We start from the raw sequence: 16,559 nt of genomic DNA, 5'->3' as shown, positions 1-16,559 counted from the left end.
TAGGCCATCCTTAAAAATATTCTTGTTGGCCATAACCCGACCGCCCCTGTCAATTTAGGACCTACCCAATAATTTTTTTTTCCCCTTTTAGACCGACCGACTTGCCGATTGTAATTGCATTAAGACCCACTGATTTTTTGTACTCTTCAAACAACTAATACAAATGCAATAAAAGCAATTGAAGCTTTTCACACGCTCTCACGCCACACATCCATTTTCTCACGCACAGAAAAATCGCGAAGCAAAGAGGACACGGAGACCGACAGACTAGACAGAGCAGGTGCAACAAAGGTTCACGCCGGACTTGTCTATAAAGTCAATCTATATAGCAGATTATTTGGTTATGAAGCAATGGCAGAGTTCATACTGAATCTGACTTTTGTGAAATCTCAAATCTGAAACTTTCCTGCATGAGACTCTAACATAGATGTGAAGTCAGTCTAAAATGAGTTGTAGCCGAAGCCTATTCCAATGCAGTTCAGATTGCAGGATCTCCTCCCTCTGCACAAACACAGCCTGTGATTGGCCGTGTTGTTGTTCAGCGTGGCTCTCTCGATCGCGGGCCTTGACCGACTGACTGACACACTGTTGACTCAGTCAACACACTCTAGACAGTAAGTGTGTACACTTTTCTTGAATGGTGCCCAAGACATGAATGTCTTTTTGTTGCGTTTATTCTTACAAAGTACTAGAAGTGTGTGTGGTGCCTTTATTTGTTAAGACCTGTCCAATCGCACTGGCTTTGAGCTTGCTAGGTGATTTATTGGCAAGGCAAACCACTTGTTGCCTTCTTTTCCTCCTATAGAGTTTCTTTAAATTCTTAATATGCTCCAAATACTGATTCTCTAAAGAGATTCGTGATTGTGAGTCTGATTCTTTCTTGTGGCTCGCAGGAATTACAACAGGTGTTAGGAGTCAAATCCTTTCGAACAGATGAAAGCTCACGTATCGCTGGAACAATAAGGAGAATTACTTTGAAGATAAATAAAAGTTGGGTTGGGAGGCGTCTATGGGGAAACCCGGTCTCAGTTCAGGGTCAGGACGGCCTCTTTAGCGCCTCATCAGGGCTCCATGACCCCATGCGTACACCTCCCTTTCCTTTTTTTGCCTGGCCCACTGCAATTCTGAATCATTACATCAACTTTAGAGTAGCATTCACAAGGTTTTACTAAAACAAGCGTGTAACTCCCTCCAGTTTGTGCTATTAAACATGCTCTACTCCTGAGAGCAACTGTCAGGTTTGGCTATAAAAATAGGATTCTTAAAGGGATAGTGCACCCATAATAAATAAATGGGATAAATGTTGAAATTAATATGTTTTAAGATTAATAAATGCTTTAGAAATGTTAGTTCATGAGTGTCAACTAATGTAGTATATCCTTAAGTGTTACCAAAAATAAAAAACCTGCAAGAGAATGTGCTTATAATACATAAAACCTTTGACGGATTATGTAACATTATCATGTTTGGAATTGATAATCACAGTTAGAAAAATTATTAATCAACCTGACACTAAACACTATTTTTCAAAACACGTGGGTTCAAATGGACCCTTTTCATGATGTTTCCATAAAGCTAATAAAATTTTATATTGGAATTATTATGCATTTATAATTCTATAGTTTGTGTTTCAGAAAGCTAGTTAATGCCACTGTGTGAGTGTTTCTGATGGCAAATTTGCCAAATCTCTTTATACTTTTTCCTCTTTTAGAAACAGAATTTTGGATTTTCTTACGCTTTCGGAGAAACGGCGGTGGAGAGAGGTGTGAACGTTGAGTCCTTTTCTCCTGACTAAAGCTGGGTAATTCATCAGACAGCTGGCACTAAGGTTAATAGCTCGCACATATTCAAACTGAATGACTCCAAGAAAACAAATGACCCAAAAACACACATGCAGACACACTGAGGCATGAAAGCAAGGAAAAAAGACGCCAACCAAATCCCATTTTGTCCTCTAGCCTAGATGTGCACATCAGTGATAGTGAAAGGTCACACGAGACAAATGTGTTCACTTGGTTTTGGTTGGAGATTGCGACTTTATTCACTTACAGCTTCCACAACATTCTTTGTTTGTTGGAATGGGGATGGTACCATAAATCAGGTTTGTGTGTCATAAATGAAACTCAAACTGAGCGAAAAGGAGATATGTTTAGTCTGCCAACACCCTGCCACTCCTAAACATTCCAGCCGTAAGAAGGCCAAGACCTCTGTACCTGCCATAGGCCACAACACTGCATGTGTGTGTGTGTTAGTGTGTGTGTGTTAGGTAGTCATTAGTGTTCCTGGTGTGCTGCGTTTAGTGGTGATTTGCATGTTTAGGGGCAGTTTTAAAAGTTTCGTTTCGGTAGTCTGGTGGAGTTTCAGTGTTTTTTACACACTGGCTTGTTGTGTGGATCAGTCTGTTAAAGTTTCACTCACTAGTGCCACCCAGAGGACAGAGAGAGAAACAATCAATTAGCAACAGATAATAAGCAAATAATCTAAAGGGGGGGGGGGGGGGGGGGGGGGTTGGACAATTATATTTTTAAGACTGTATCTCAGTGTCATTTTAATAGCTGGGTTTTTTTTTTTTTTTTGGACATACAATGACATTTTTTAGACTGTATTTTTAATATTATTTATATAGTATTATAGTATGTATTATTATTTTGAATTCACATATTAGTTTTATGTTTTCATATATCTTTCATTTCGTTATGCAGTGTTGTCACTTTTATTCGTTTTGGAGCTTTTAATTAATTTGTATTTAGTTTAAGTAATTTTTGCACTGCAGCTTAAAGATGTCGTTTCAGCTACTGAAGAAAAAAAATGGTGTACATACAATTTTCACTCTCTTTCACAAATAATTTCCAAGAATCAACAAGTAACACATTCAAATAAATGTGATTTATTTAAGACTGAAACAGTATTTATTTATTTATTTGTTTGTATATTTATCTATCATACTCCAATAATCTTTATTTACAACTTAAAAAAATAAAATAATAATAATTCTGTGTAGAATTCATGTCAAATGCTTTTTTTCTTCTAATATTTATATTTTATTTTATTTCAGATTTATTTCAAATGGTCATTTTAATATAATAAAAAAAATGGCATATAAACAGTTTTTACACAGGAATTGCTGGGAAATTCACATAGAATCAACAAGCAACTAAATGTGAAATTTTGAATTAGAAAGAATGTTTTTTTTACTTTTAATTCTAACTTTGAAGCATCCTTTTTTTTCTTTTCTTTTTTTTACAACATATTTTATTTAGCAATAACAACCCTGGCATTTATTACTTCATATAAAAATGCATTAAAATGCAGCTCATATATACATTTTCTTAAATATACCTCTTCTAGGATCAGAATAGATTTCAAATTAATTTTGATATTTTAGTGGTAGGACGGGACATAAAGTCACAAATCTCAGGGTGATATCATAATGAAGACAAAATCTTGCCACATTCAAGCATAATTTGTCCTACGACTGTACTCCAGATCTTTCCAGAGACATACTGAAGCAGGTCCTTGTGATTTTGATCCCAAACCTCCCACCAGCCACCACACACACACACACACACACACACAATTAAACATTCAAAGGTAATTACCTGCATGGGTTCCTCTGCGATTAAGGCGAGGTTTGGAGCTGCTTCATTAATGCAGCGGCACGCAGGACGGCCATGAGGAGTGGAACGCTCTTACCAAAAACCTGCAAAGAGGTTTCACAGAAATACGTTTCAGGGAATTTCAATTAGGCTCATTTGAGGGATGCTAATTAAAAATGATCTGATGTATTACTTCATGTGATCTATACAGACAAGCCCCAAAAATCGGAAAAGTTCAGATATTGATTAAAACGGTTTAATCCATTTATTTATGTCCATTTATTTAATTTAAATCCAATCAAACACACCACCTGGATGTGAGAAGTCGAAGTCTGAAGCCTGACAGGCTTCGCATGTAAATATAACCCTTAGTGAAAAGTTCAGAAAGATGCTTTTACAGCCTCCTCCAACAAAGGGCACTGAACCATCAATTGTACAATTGTCTCCAGTCCTTTATAGGCAATAATGGCATAGCCTGATTTTATGACAATGTAAAAGACGGCAATATTTAGTATGCAGGCAGCATGCAACTTTTATGTCTTCTCACCTCAAGGACACCCAGCTTGTTTACACCACCTTAGTCCTTCACTAACATAAACACGTTTGACAATATGATTTCTATAATTCCTATTATTCTACACTGAATATTTGGCATCTACGTTGCTGACTTTGCTTTGGTTTTCCGACAGTTATTTAATTTATGCACACATAGTTTTTCTCTGTCATTATGATATAAACCTGATCCTAAACAGGGTCTCGTGGGTCGGTTCTTATTGCACCTATTAACTGCACAGGTAAGCCAAAACCACACAAGTGTCAAGATTTTTTTTTCCTGTCAGCAAATTGTCATCCTGTTCTGACGGCAGCAGAAGCAGGTTATCTATTTCCTCTATATGTAATGTTTTTTTTATTTTTTTGCCAGGTGTTAATGAATAACAGATAAGGTGAGGAATCAGCACATTTCCCTCTAGCTCAGACACTGATCAATGTTGTAAGACAGATCTAAATGGAGGTATTGTTTTATGTGCTTCACACAGCTGTAACCCACAGAGCAGTATTCAGGCTGATCTGAAACACAGTAGATGGTATAAAACTAATGAGGAAGGTGAAAGTGCTGGTTAATAGTAATACACTTTTTTGAACAGAACTTTCACAAAAAGTTCAGAGGAAAATAATGTAATAATAGAAACAATTTAAAATTAACCTAAGTGAAATATATTTAAATAAATAAAAAAATGAAAAAAAATAAATAATAATTATTAATACAAATAAAGTAATAAATTAAAACATATTAAAATATTTAACAATTCTAAAGATTTTTTTATAATATAAATGTTTGTATACTTATGAATTTACTTATAATACTAATACTAATATTAAAAACAGAAAGGCAAATGTTGCCATCAAGTGGATCAACATATATGCAATGTTTATGGCATCAAAAAATATAAATAAGTACCTTCAACGTATGTATCAACTTTAATCCCAGATGTTTATCCTCAAAACTTAAAAATGTACACAAATGAGACTCAATTTGAGGACACAAAAAATACTAATTACTAATTGTTCATAGTAAAAGTACAATTGTTGTACAGTAAAACTATAAACCTATACACACAAAAAAGTGGTTCTCCAGCGGTTCTTTGAGTTGGTTAAGGTGCTATATAGCACCACTATAAGAATCCATTAAGCCCCCCTATAGTTCTTTACAGGATCTACAACTCTCTCTTAGTCTCTTAGCTTAGTTGGAGAAAGGATTAAAAATGACATTAAAATACATTTACAATTCCTGAAGATAACATGGTTCTCAAAACCTATTGCACCCAAGGAAATATCCCAGGGCCCCCACACTGGACTTTCTGACTTTGTAGTTATTTCTCATTCATAGCAAACATTTGAGAGTGGAGTAACATATCTAAAATCTGAGGAGGGGAATGGGTTCCACTTACACTTCATATAGCACCATTTGACAAAGCTGCCTTTAAATCAACAGCTCACCCAAAAATCTACATTTTGTCATCATCTCCTCACCCTTTCTTTTTTATGTTGAACATAAAAGAAGATATTTTGAAGAATGCTGGAAACGGCTGATGGTCCCCATTGACTTCCATAGTATTTATTCTCCTGATATGGGACCAACAACTGTTTGGTTCTTCAAAATATTGTCTTTTGTGTTCAACATAAAAAATAGACACTTAAACAGGTTTGACGGTGAGGAAATGATGAAAACATCTGTATTTATTTTTTTGGAGTGCGCTGTTCTTTTAATGATAGGCGCTATATACAGTAGCACTTAAATTGGTTGCATATGATAACGAGCCAATGAATGACTTTTAGTGCTGTTTAGCACCATTTGTGTTTAGAGTGTGTAAAATTTATACGGAAAGAAGAAATTCTTGGAGAATTCAGCAAAAAGCACAAGCTGACATTGAGATACCATATTTGAGATGAATCTATTTCCTGAATCTTTAGAGGAATCTGGAGAGTCGAGCAACATTTCTAAATTTTGTCTATGTATTTGGAGGGACTAGGGAATCACCTATTTATATTATTTGTCCAAACACACACACATCTAATATCAGACCACACAACCAGGTTGCATTACCGGAGTCAAGATTTCGATGCCCCCCTGAGATCTCAATCTAGTGCAAATACCTGGCAAAATGCCACCTAATGTTAAACCCAAAAGTTATCCATTATTTCATGAGTAAAGAGAAAAACTTCACACTCAATCAACCGTGGCGTCTGTCCTGACATCTCGAAACACCTTCGCTCCCCTCGCCATCATCACACATGGATTCATTTACCACTTTACGCTTAATGTGCTGTCACGTAAAAACCCCAAAAGTGCCTAAAACAGATGGGTGTTTGCGCGACAGCACCTAAAGTGAGAAAGGATCGATCGGATCTTATCAAAGTGAGAATATTTGGACAGTCTCGTTGTGTTTGATGTTGTCACTATGGTGCTGGCGGCCCAAACCGGCCTCCCCTTTTAAGAGTGGACTCTGCCTCTCCGTCTCCACGGTCCTCTGCTCTTCAGCTAATGAATTCATCTGCACATCAGCCGGCACATTAACCCCGACCACTGGAGCCATCCTCATGGAAAAACGGTCCCTCTCCAAGCATGGAGAGGCGCATCGGATTGACCTTTCCACCTCGGCCCCCCTCTCGACCCCTGGCTCTGGGTCTCGGCCCATCTGCATTTCAACACAGTACCAGCGCATATACTCAACCTCCTGCCCCTCACTCACTCACACTGTCGACAGCCCATGGGGGGCTCAAAAACCGCCCTCCTGGGTGCCCCGACTGCATGCCATCATATAGTTCACTTCATTCAGGAATGAAGTTGTGGAAATGCTTGGATGATTTCTGCGTTTAACGAGGGAATGAAATTGAGAGCCATTGACTTGTTCACCTCCCAGACTGATACTGCACTGCTTCCCAAACCCCCTGCTGAGATGATCTACAACAGTTAATATGAGTTCAGTGATGTGATTACAGATGATTCATGAACAAATTACTCTAATGAGCCCAATCTTTCAGTAAACCATAAACAAACAGCATGCCAAATGAATGACTCTTCTGAGTCAGATCTTTTAGTGAATCTTATAGACAAAGTGCAATAAGCGCAGTCTAATTGGCAAATAATTGTACAATGTACGTCACATGCAGTTTTTTTTCCTGAATGAAAGACTATTAGGAGGCCAATCTTTCAGTGCCTCTTAAATATAAAGCTGTCAGATTCCCAAATGAATGACTCTTGCGAACCAGATCATTCAGTGAATCATAAACGAAAGCAACGAGTGCAATCAGATTCCTGAATGAATTATTTGGAGACGGATCTTTTAGTGAATTACAGACAAAATGTGACAGGCACAGTCACATTTACAAATGAATGACTATTACGAGTCCAATCTTCGAATGAATCATAAAGTTTAAAAAAATGTTATAGGCTAGTGCAACAAGAACAAGATCAGCCTGATTTTAGACAAATGATTCTCATGAGTCGGTTCATTTTAGTGAATCACAACCATACAGTGCAGACAGTGTAGTTAAAACAATTATATAAACTAATAACTACTATGAACCACTCATTTTAGTGAATCAAATACATATAACTGTGAGTCTTTCTGGTTGCTGAATGGTCGTTTACATGACAATGTGCAGTTTAAAACAGTAAAAAAGCAACAACAACACATTTTTGTATTTATATTGTTATATAGAGTAGTTTAAAAGCCAATTAATGGATTAAATTTATATCACTTCTAAAAAATATTTTCTATATTTTTATATATTAAGTAACAATATTATTTCTCAAAAATACTAGAAAAAATAAATCAAGATCCCTCACATTATACATTATAAAAAAAATGATGTTATGTTATTTTATAATTCAGGTGTGCAATGCACTATATATATATTGTAGCTCTTTAAAAATACAAATAAAAAACTGAACTTTAAGGAACTTTTAATCAACTTTAATCATTCAATAGAAATGGAACTGTTCGATTCTGTCAAAAAAAAAATTTCTTCATTATATTTCAAGCCAAATCTTATATATCTCATTCCTCAGATTCACTACAATGTTCTTTTTGGATTAAACCTTAACCAATTCATCCGTCTCCACATCGATGCAGTGCAAACATGAGGGAACGACTTCACAAAGTCTGGGGACAAAAAGAGAAGGAAGCCCTGCGGCCAAACGCTCAATGAGCGTGGAACGAAGCCCAAGTTTCTCAGGAACACTCATAAAGCGTTGCGCCGTTTTACAACCCCATTGCTCAACATCACATGCCTCGAGAGAAGGGATATTACCTGAGATAAGGTGAGAGGGATCAAGCTTAGCACCAATCTGACCTCTCCCTCTATTCCTCCTGGCACACACAAACTCAGGGAGTGGGACATTTTCATCGGGGGCTTTCATACCTCCCAGGGCTTTCTGAATGACATTAAAAGTCAGGCACTGATGCACAGTAGCTATGTGACGTATTTGCTAAAACGAGCTCCTTCTCTCTCTGAACCACTGACCCCGGGACTATAATATGTCTTGCCGGAAAGCAGTCTAGAGAAAGATGTTTTGCCAAAATCAAGGAGGATCAGTGCGGCACCGCAAGGACTGTGTCACTTGTAGATTCTATAAATCATGTCTCGGTGATAAGCTAATTGCCTTATCCTTGACAGCAGCTCACTGAGAAAGCAATAAAGGGACAGGATTACAAGACGTAGAACCATAAAGAGCCAGCTGGCGGTGGAGAAAGAGGGAAGGAGAATGATGAAAGACTGGGAATTGAGAGAAAATGGGAAACTAATGGTAAAACAGCAGAAGAGGATCTTCAAGACTGATGAAAATGTATGGGTGAAGGCATTAAGTGATGCTATAAGGATAGTCTAGGAGATTGAGGAAGTAACTATTCCTTCCTGGTTGAGCGTGGAATAAAGCTCAAGAGGACAACAACTTTCCGTCAAGAGTGTTGTGGCCTCATAAAAGACTTTGTGCAACACCTTTACCCTGTTTCAGTCTCACTGACACTGTTGGTCAAAAAGATCTCAATAAACGTCATTTCTTCAAAGGATTGGGGTCTGTAGAATGATGTCCGTTATACTCACCAAGACTGCTATGATGCATTATGGGTATAAGAGGATCTCTGCTCTGTTTACAGGTCCGGTGTGTAAGTGTTCAGCCTGACTGCCTCAGACATTTCCTGCATTGCTCTGTTAGGCCCCATAGCTGCCACTCGATTTAGAGTAAAGCTATTAGAACAAACTGCTCTTGGGGGCACAAAGGTAGATTGGGCATGACGTTAAGAAGCTAATCGTCTAAATGTCCCTCGTGCAAGGACAAAATTTGAAGAACAGGGATAAATGATCCAAAATGAAAAGAGTATGTTAAGGAGTTCATGAATGTGTCTTTTAATAAAATAAATAAATACATAAATACATAAAAGCTGTTCTTTTGAACTTTCTGTTTTACATATGGAAAAAAAATTCTAAATACATTTCTGATTTCTGAAGGATCACGTGACACTGAAGAACGGAGTAATGATGCTGAAAATACAGCTTTGCATCACAGGAATAAATGACATTTAAAAAAGAAAACAATGATTACTGTCTAATTACAATATTAGTCTTAATTGTATTTCTGATCAAATAAATGCTGCTTTTGAGTATGACAGATATCCCCCCCAAAAAATAAAAAAATTGTCATGCAGTTTGACACTTTTATAAAGAAAGAAAGAAAGAAAGAAAGAAAGAAAGAAAGAAAGAAAGAAAGAAAGAAAGAAAGAAAAACAAAGTATGTGATAATAATTCTGACTGTCTTTATGACGATCTTGTTCACTTTCTCTTCTGCCTCAAACAGCATAATTAGTCCCTTTTATTAAAAGAAGTGAGGAAATCATTAACTATCCTGGGGAAATCCTGTCCGTCTTATCCTTTCCAGTCTACAAATATCACAGGTTCTGCTTGACATCACCATGAAAACTATGTGATCTTGATAAGGACCATGGGGAGTTTTATTAAAAGAGACATCTTCCAACCCCTTCACTTCTTCTGTGGTTTTCAATACTGGATATTACAAAATGGGACTTTCACCCCTACAGTGGGAAAAATCCAGTATGCCTTTTTGCTTTTAAATTATATGTGTCAAATATATATATATATATATATATATGCCCTTACAAATAAAACAACCTGGGACCAAACACATGCCTTTCCAAAGCACTTTACCCGGCTAGGAATAAACTTGCAACACTGCCACAGCCATAAAATCACAATGTAGAGACAAACAAAGAGCCACGCTCCAGCACATCTTATCACATATAAAGGGCTGTAAAAGAAACTGACTCTTGAGCTCCTCAGGTGTGACTGTATCTGAATTCACATTATTATCTTCAGCCGGTTAAAAGTGTCACACAAAATCTGCTCAAGACCAGTGCAAAAATACCAAAATACCCTACCAGCAAAGATGTTAGCCTACCATCATGACAAGTTAAGCATCAATGAATCATGATATCCTCTTATTTTAACCATAAGAGTGGGTGCAGCCAATTGTAACTTACATATCTGAGGCTTCCGTTATCATCGCATATATATATATATATATATATATATATATATACACATACATACATACATACATACATATATGTGTGTGTGTATATATATATATATATATATATATATATATATATATATATATATACACACACACACACACACACACACACACACACATTTATATATATATATATATATATATATATATATATATATATATATATATATATATATATAAATCATGATGTCACTGCTTGTACCATAATAGTTTTTGTTTACTGCACTTTGTTGTTTTTATGGCTAATAAAAAAAAAAAGTCTTACACACTTTTGAAAATGACTCACTTTTGTATTTCAAAAGAAGGTGGCTATCAAGCCATAAAAATAATTTAGCTTTGCCTTGTTGTTTGCGATAAAGGAATCTCTTATGATCCATATGGATACATTTATGAAAATAAACATGCCATTGATTAAGTTAGTTGTGTTGACAAAGCCAACAACATAATGTAATATTACCAATTTAAAACCAACATTTCAAAATGCATCGTCTGATTAGACATCCCAAACATTCCCACTTGGTTATTTTGAGGGAACCAAATAAGAACACTCTGGGAACATTAGGGGAACGTTCCATTTACATAAAGAAAAACTGTCCTGGCAAACAAACATTGAATTATAGTTAAATACAACATACCGTTAAACCAGCTTGAAGATGCTATCCATCTTAAAAGCTTTTAGAATTTTAAACAAGTTTTTGGTCATTAAGACAGCGTTTAGTTTCTATTTGCAATCTTTTCAAAATTTAACAAATTCTTCAGTTTGTTTTATTAAACCAAATGTGAAATCGTCAGAGCCATGCGTTTAAGACTTAAGATCTCATTAGCATGTTCTTAAAAGTTAAACTCACTCATAAGTTTTTACACCACAGCAGGGGAGTTGAACTATAATCGCCACATTATAAACCAGGGTTTCTGTTTCTATCCCAGAGACGGTAGGCCACAGAGGCGTCGCGCGATGAGAGGCAGCCCTCTAGTGTTTGGGCGCTGAAGTAGCACACAACACGCTGTTAATGGCTGCTTGCAGGCCCACAGGAGAAATATACGGAATGAACGAACACAAAATCTTCCAGTCACACATTTTAATGAATCTGACAGGCCGCATTTGTCACGGGCGGTACCTGAGTGTTAGCATAGCATACGCTAGGTGCAAACTATATACACATTCAGAAACCTGTTCCGCAGATTACATTAGAAGCCTAGCTTGATGGAGTCAGGATGATGTCACTTGAGTTACATATGCGTTTTTGCTTTTAAACTTTATTAGATGTGCACTTCAATTACATCTAATCCGTTGTATATTCAGACAGACATTTCAAATAGTCAATACGGGTTCTCTCAAACGCAATCCCTCTCAAGCAAAAGAAAAGAAAATATACATTTACTGCAGAGGTATTCAGACACAAACACTCGTTCTAGAACAACAGAATGCTTTAAATCAAACTGTACCAACAAATGTGCTTCTATTCTTCAACCCAAAAATGACACCCAGTGCATGGCATTCAATGTCACCAAAAAATATATCCATTTACAGCAGACATTTATAGTGCTGGCCAATGCTTCATATTTTCTGACTTACTTTATTATACATCTATATTTCCCCCCCGACCCAGTTTTTAAATTTTTACAACATATGTGCTAGGAAAATCCTGCAAGCACCATTAACAAAAACTTGGGCCTCTAATGAAAAGCAATTTAACTGCAACATGTACACAAGTGGTATGGGACATGATCCATGCAGTTGTGCACCGACAGCATAGTCATGGCATGGTCTTGTTTAATATTCGTAGATGACATCAGCCACCAGTGAGTCACAGTCTTCATTGGAGATACATTCTACGGTCTGGTTTGGCCTGGACTCAGCCGGACTTGAAGAGGAGAATGGCCACCTGGCCCAAGTAGAAGTAGATGAAGTGTTTCGTCTCATGGGTCACGTAGCTGCCGAAGTTCCTTCCCACAATGCAATGCCATGTAGGATTGTATTTCTTATCGAACTCCTGTAACACAAGACAACGTGGTTGAAGCACGAGAGAAAATGCAAGCGCTACAAAAACACAATTTAGGAGGCTAAAATGACAGTACGGCTCAAATCTTGGCGCGACTCACCTTTTTGATGTATGCGGCAATGTCCTTCTCGATGTTGTATTTCTCCATGGCCTGCGTGGCACAGTCCACTGCATCCTGCTGCATGTCTTCAGACATGTCAGCGTTCTTGATCACAGCCTTCCTGTCGGTCATAGTTCCTGAAAATGTAGAAACGAACAAAGATCAGTCTCCACTGGGAGTCAAACAGTGGGGCCATTCATGGGTGCTTCTTCCCGGACAATGCCAGGCGAATTCCTGACAGAATGCCATCAACAGAGAGGATCTGATTTGTTAAGGCAATTCAAATGACACTAGATACTATTATGGGAACCAAGCAGGTCTTTCAGTCCAGCACTAGCATTTGAAGCTAGTCAATAAAGGCCGTATTTGCATACTATTAATGCTGGACCCAGAAAACCAACTCAAACTGTTCTCAAATGACACTTTTTGGAGAGAAGTCCAGTATAAAAGTATTTTAACTAGCAATACAAATACTGGGATAGATATATACCAGTGAACATTTGAAGTGGATCAAAACCTTGTTCTAAAACCTAAGTGTTCTTTACTTCATGTTTGACTTCTGTAGGTAGTCCAAATGTACAGAAAACACATTTGCAACTAATCAATAAAGACCATATCTGAATATAGACTCTGAGAACCTAATCAAATAGTGGGTCAATCCAAGATAGAAGTTCTTTTGTTAACTAGATACTGGGATACATATGGCCCAAATGCATATTCACAGACAGCACTATCATTTACCACTAGGCAATAAAGGCCATATTAATGCTGGGGCCATAAAACAAAATCAAACTGTGCTTGAATTACACATTTTTGGAGTTTAATCCAGTATAAAAGTACTTTAAATCAACAGCATTACTGGGATACAGATATTCCAAATGCATACATAGACAGCACGGTCATTTGCAGCTAGTCAACAGATCATGTTTGCATACTGTTAATGCGGAGCCCATAAGACAAAGTGTCAAATTGTGTTCAAATAATTGGAAGTAAAATCGAAACTAAATGTACTTCTAACCAGTTAACTAGCAACACCAATATTGGGGTTTGTGGCCACTGCACAAGATAAATTTGTTTGCGGAGCAAATGCAAAACCATTGACAGCACTGCCATACACAGGTACTCAAAAAAGGCCATATGCGCATACTACTAAACGATGCCTGAAAATCAAATTAAAATTTAATAAAAATAAAATCCAGTATAAATTTTAAATGTACCATATTTTCATTATATTAATCCAGAAACAAGAAAACCAAGTTAAACTGGGCTAAAATTACATTTATGTAAATTCAGTACTTTAAACTAGTTTACCAGCAATATCACTACTGGGATTCATATGGCCCAAAGGCAAACTAGTATAGAAAACCACTAACTAATAGATCATACACAGCTGATATCAGCTCTCCACACCACGTTGATTTAGCAGTTGAACTCGATTATATGGTGGCAGGAATTCAGGTCTAGATTCATCCATCAAGTCATTGACAGTTCAGGATGGAGGAATGCTACGTCACACATTCTCCATTCACAGCGTGCGCGTTTGATGTTCCCGCAAATCAATGAAACTCAGGTGCACGCGGCGTTTCGCTGTAGCGTCTGCATTTCAAAGTCAAATAAACGCTTTCCTTTACCGAAACGATAAAAAAAAAACAACAACCGCCATTTATATATTTAAAACGAAAGCATCAGGCTCAAAATGCATGCAAGATCATTCTAGTGGACCACCCGAGATGACAAACCATTCAACTCACCTGTCAGCAATATCTGGCAAGAGAAATTTGCGAGTGAAAACAGCCTCCGTACGAGCTTTCGTCGTTTCGGGTGTCCCTTTAACGCTATGAGAGGAACATAAGGATCACATCAAACGCCGACTGGTGCTCGGCTGCCCGCGCTAAAATCCCTGGCTCTCCACAACGCGTCCTACACAGCGCTCGCCATTGGCTGCCGCCCAGCCGCTCCCTGCGCCCCTCTGCCAGCATCTTATTTCATCCCACAATGCATCTTTAACCGGAGAGCGGAGGGAAATGTGCTTGTTTGGGTATAAGCCGTAGGACTGTGTGGGCAAGAAAATAGCTCGGTGGACCTTCACAATAAAAAACACTTCACAATTAGTGATGGACATTTATTGTAGGTGTATTAATCTGTTGTTCCTTTCATGGTCGGTCCCACGCAGTGTAATGCAACTAGAAATGTCCTGATTCTGGCAACAACAACAACAAAAAAAAAAACGATTTTCTTTTAATTTTATAGAAATTTGTGGAAAAGGACATTTATTGGATTTAACAGTCTGCTATCAAATTATGAGATCATTTCAGGTTTCAACATAATTAGAATGCAGGCAAATATTTAATTACAATTGTGCAAAAGGTGCACTTACATCATTTTAAAGGAGGCCTTAATGCTTTCCAAAAATTAATACTCAAAACTGCTGTTTATAAATTAGCACTCATTTCAATTAAATTTGTATCTTATCGTCACAACCAGTTTATCACAAAAAGAATCGGCTCAAACGAGTCACTCTTATAATTTACTATAAAGAACCGACTTATCTACTGCAGTAAACTTCTTTTCCCAAACCAATTGTTCCTAATAAAATTATTATCCTAATAGAAGACGACTCTGTTACTAAGCAATGCTGCAAACCACATTAATGAAGAATTCACCTTTTGGGTTGCTTATAAAGGGAGAGCCAACTTATTTTTAATAGCAGTAGTCCTGTAGCTCTCATAGATGAGCATGATGCTAAGCAACATATTCGAGTTCCAGATAATGCATCAACTGATGTACTGATACCTTGAGTACAAAAATAGCTGCAGAACTTCATTGTGTACAACACTATTTTGTTGTGAGAGTTGTGTGTGATGTGTGACTGAGTAAATTGTACATTTTTAAAACGGTCCATAAAATCATAATTTCACAATATTCAACAATTCTAAAATAAATATATATATATAAAAAAAGGAACACACTTTTGTACCATTGAAACCTTTATTTAGGCAAAAACTGTTCACTGAAAAGAAAAAATGCTAGCGATGTCAAAGCATCTACCGTCCAACAGTGGGACAGTGCAAATCTAAAAATTACTGAGTAAACCCCTGCCCATCCCAAATGCACTTTCAGTTTACCATACTGTTCCTGTCGATTCCATCCTCAAAGACCACTCCAGCATCTGCTCCGCCAATGTTTAAAAAAAAAAAAAAAAGCCAAAATGTCTACATTTTCCACTGAGGTATAGAGAACATAAAGGGGGTAGGGAAGTACTTTTGAATTGCGGCCTTAAAAATCCTATGATCCTGGGAGCAATTGATCCTGTTCCATGTATCCAGCATTCCCTATCCTATCTTCATTATGTACTGATCCCAGTGATCCGGCATCCACTGAGCCTCTCCTCCAATCCAAACCTTAAGATACCAGCAAAATCAAAACAAAGGAGGCAAAGAGTTAGAATCAAATCCACTCAAACCTGCCTTCTTTGACGCATGCATACAGCATTAAGGCCAAGACAGACTATCAAAACTAACAACCTGACACTAAGACCGAATCAAACATGTTGAGAAAAACATGAAAGCTGCAATCCGTCTTTGGACATTTGACCAGTGTAACTAAATATACCACCCAATTTGAAGGTGATCTAAAATTGGTTCAGTTACTCAAATCATGCCCTAAGGGCCAACAAATATCTTTTTTTCTTTTGATGCAATAGAGGTTTGTTTCTAGAGTTCAAATTTACCCTTTTACGCAACAGA

The 16,559-nt window shown here is 37.2% G+C and overlaps 2 protein-coding genes across 2 annotated transcripts in view; both read right to left on the bottom strand.

The window, feature by feature from the left end:
• hnf1ba (HNF1 homeobox Ba) overlaps positions 1-11,575 on the bottom strand; it is a 30,195-nt gene extending 18,620 nt beyond the window's left edge. The window contains exons 1-2 of the mRNA XM_052576315.1: positions 11,559-11,575; positions 3,600-3,700 (exon numbers count right to left, since the gene is read on the bottom strand). Coding sequence (XP_052432275.1) covers positions 3,600-3,605 — 6 coding nt within the window. The 5' untranslated portion in view covers positions 3,606-3,700; positions 11,559-11,575. The remainder of the gene's footprint in view (positions 1-3,599; positions 3,701-11,558) is intronic.
• A 199-nt stretch (positions 11,576-11,774) lies between these two features.
• dynll2a (dynein, light chain, LC8-type 2a) lies at positions 11,775-14,763 on the bottom strand. The gene is made up of 3 exons (XM_052576328.1): positions 14,565-14,763; positions 12,814-12,950; positions 11,775-12,704 (listed from the first exon to the last, which is right to left on the bottom strand). Exons 2-3 carry the CDS (start codon positions 12,943-12,945, stop codon positions 12,567-12,569), a joined length of 270 nt encoding a protein of 89 aa, XP_052432288.1. The 5' UTR covers positions 12,946-12,950; positions 14,565-14,763; the 3' UTR covers positions 11,775-12,566.
• Between the last annotated feature and the right edge of the window lie 1,796 nt (positions 14,764-16,559).

Source organism: Carassius gibelio, chromosome B15 (assembly GCF_023724105.1).
Source record: "Carassius gibelio isolate Cgi1373 ecotype wild population from Czech Republic chromosome B15, carGib1.2-hapl.c, whole genome shotgun sequence".
NCBI classification, from domain to species: Eukaryota; Metazoa; Chordata; class Actinopteri; order Cypriniformes; family Cyprinidae; genus Carassius; species Carassius gibelio.
This window is presented reverse-complemented; position numbering and strand designations above follow the sequence as displayed.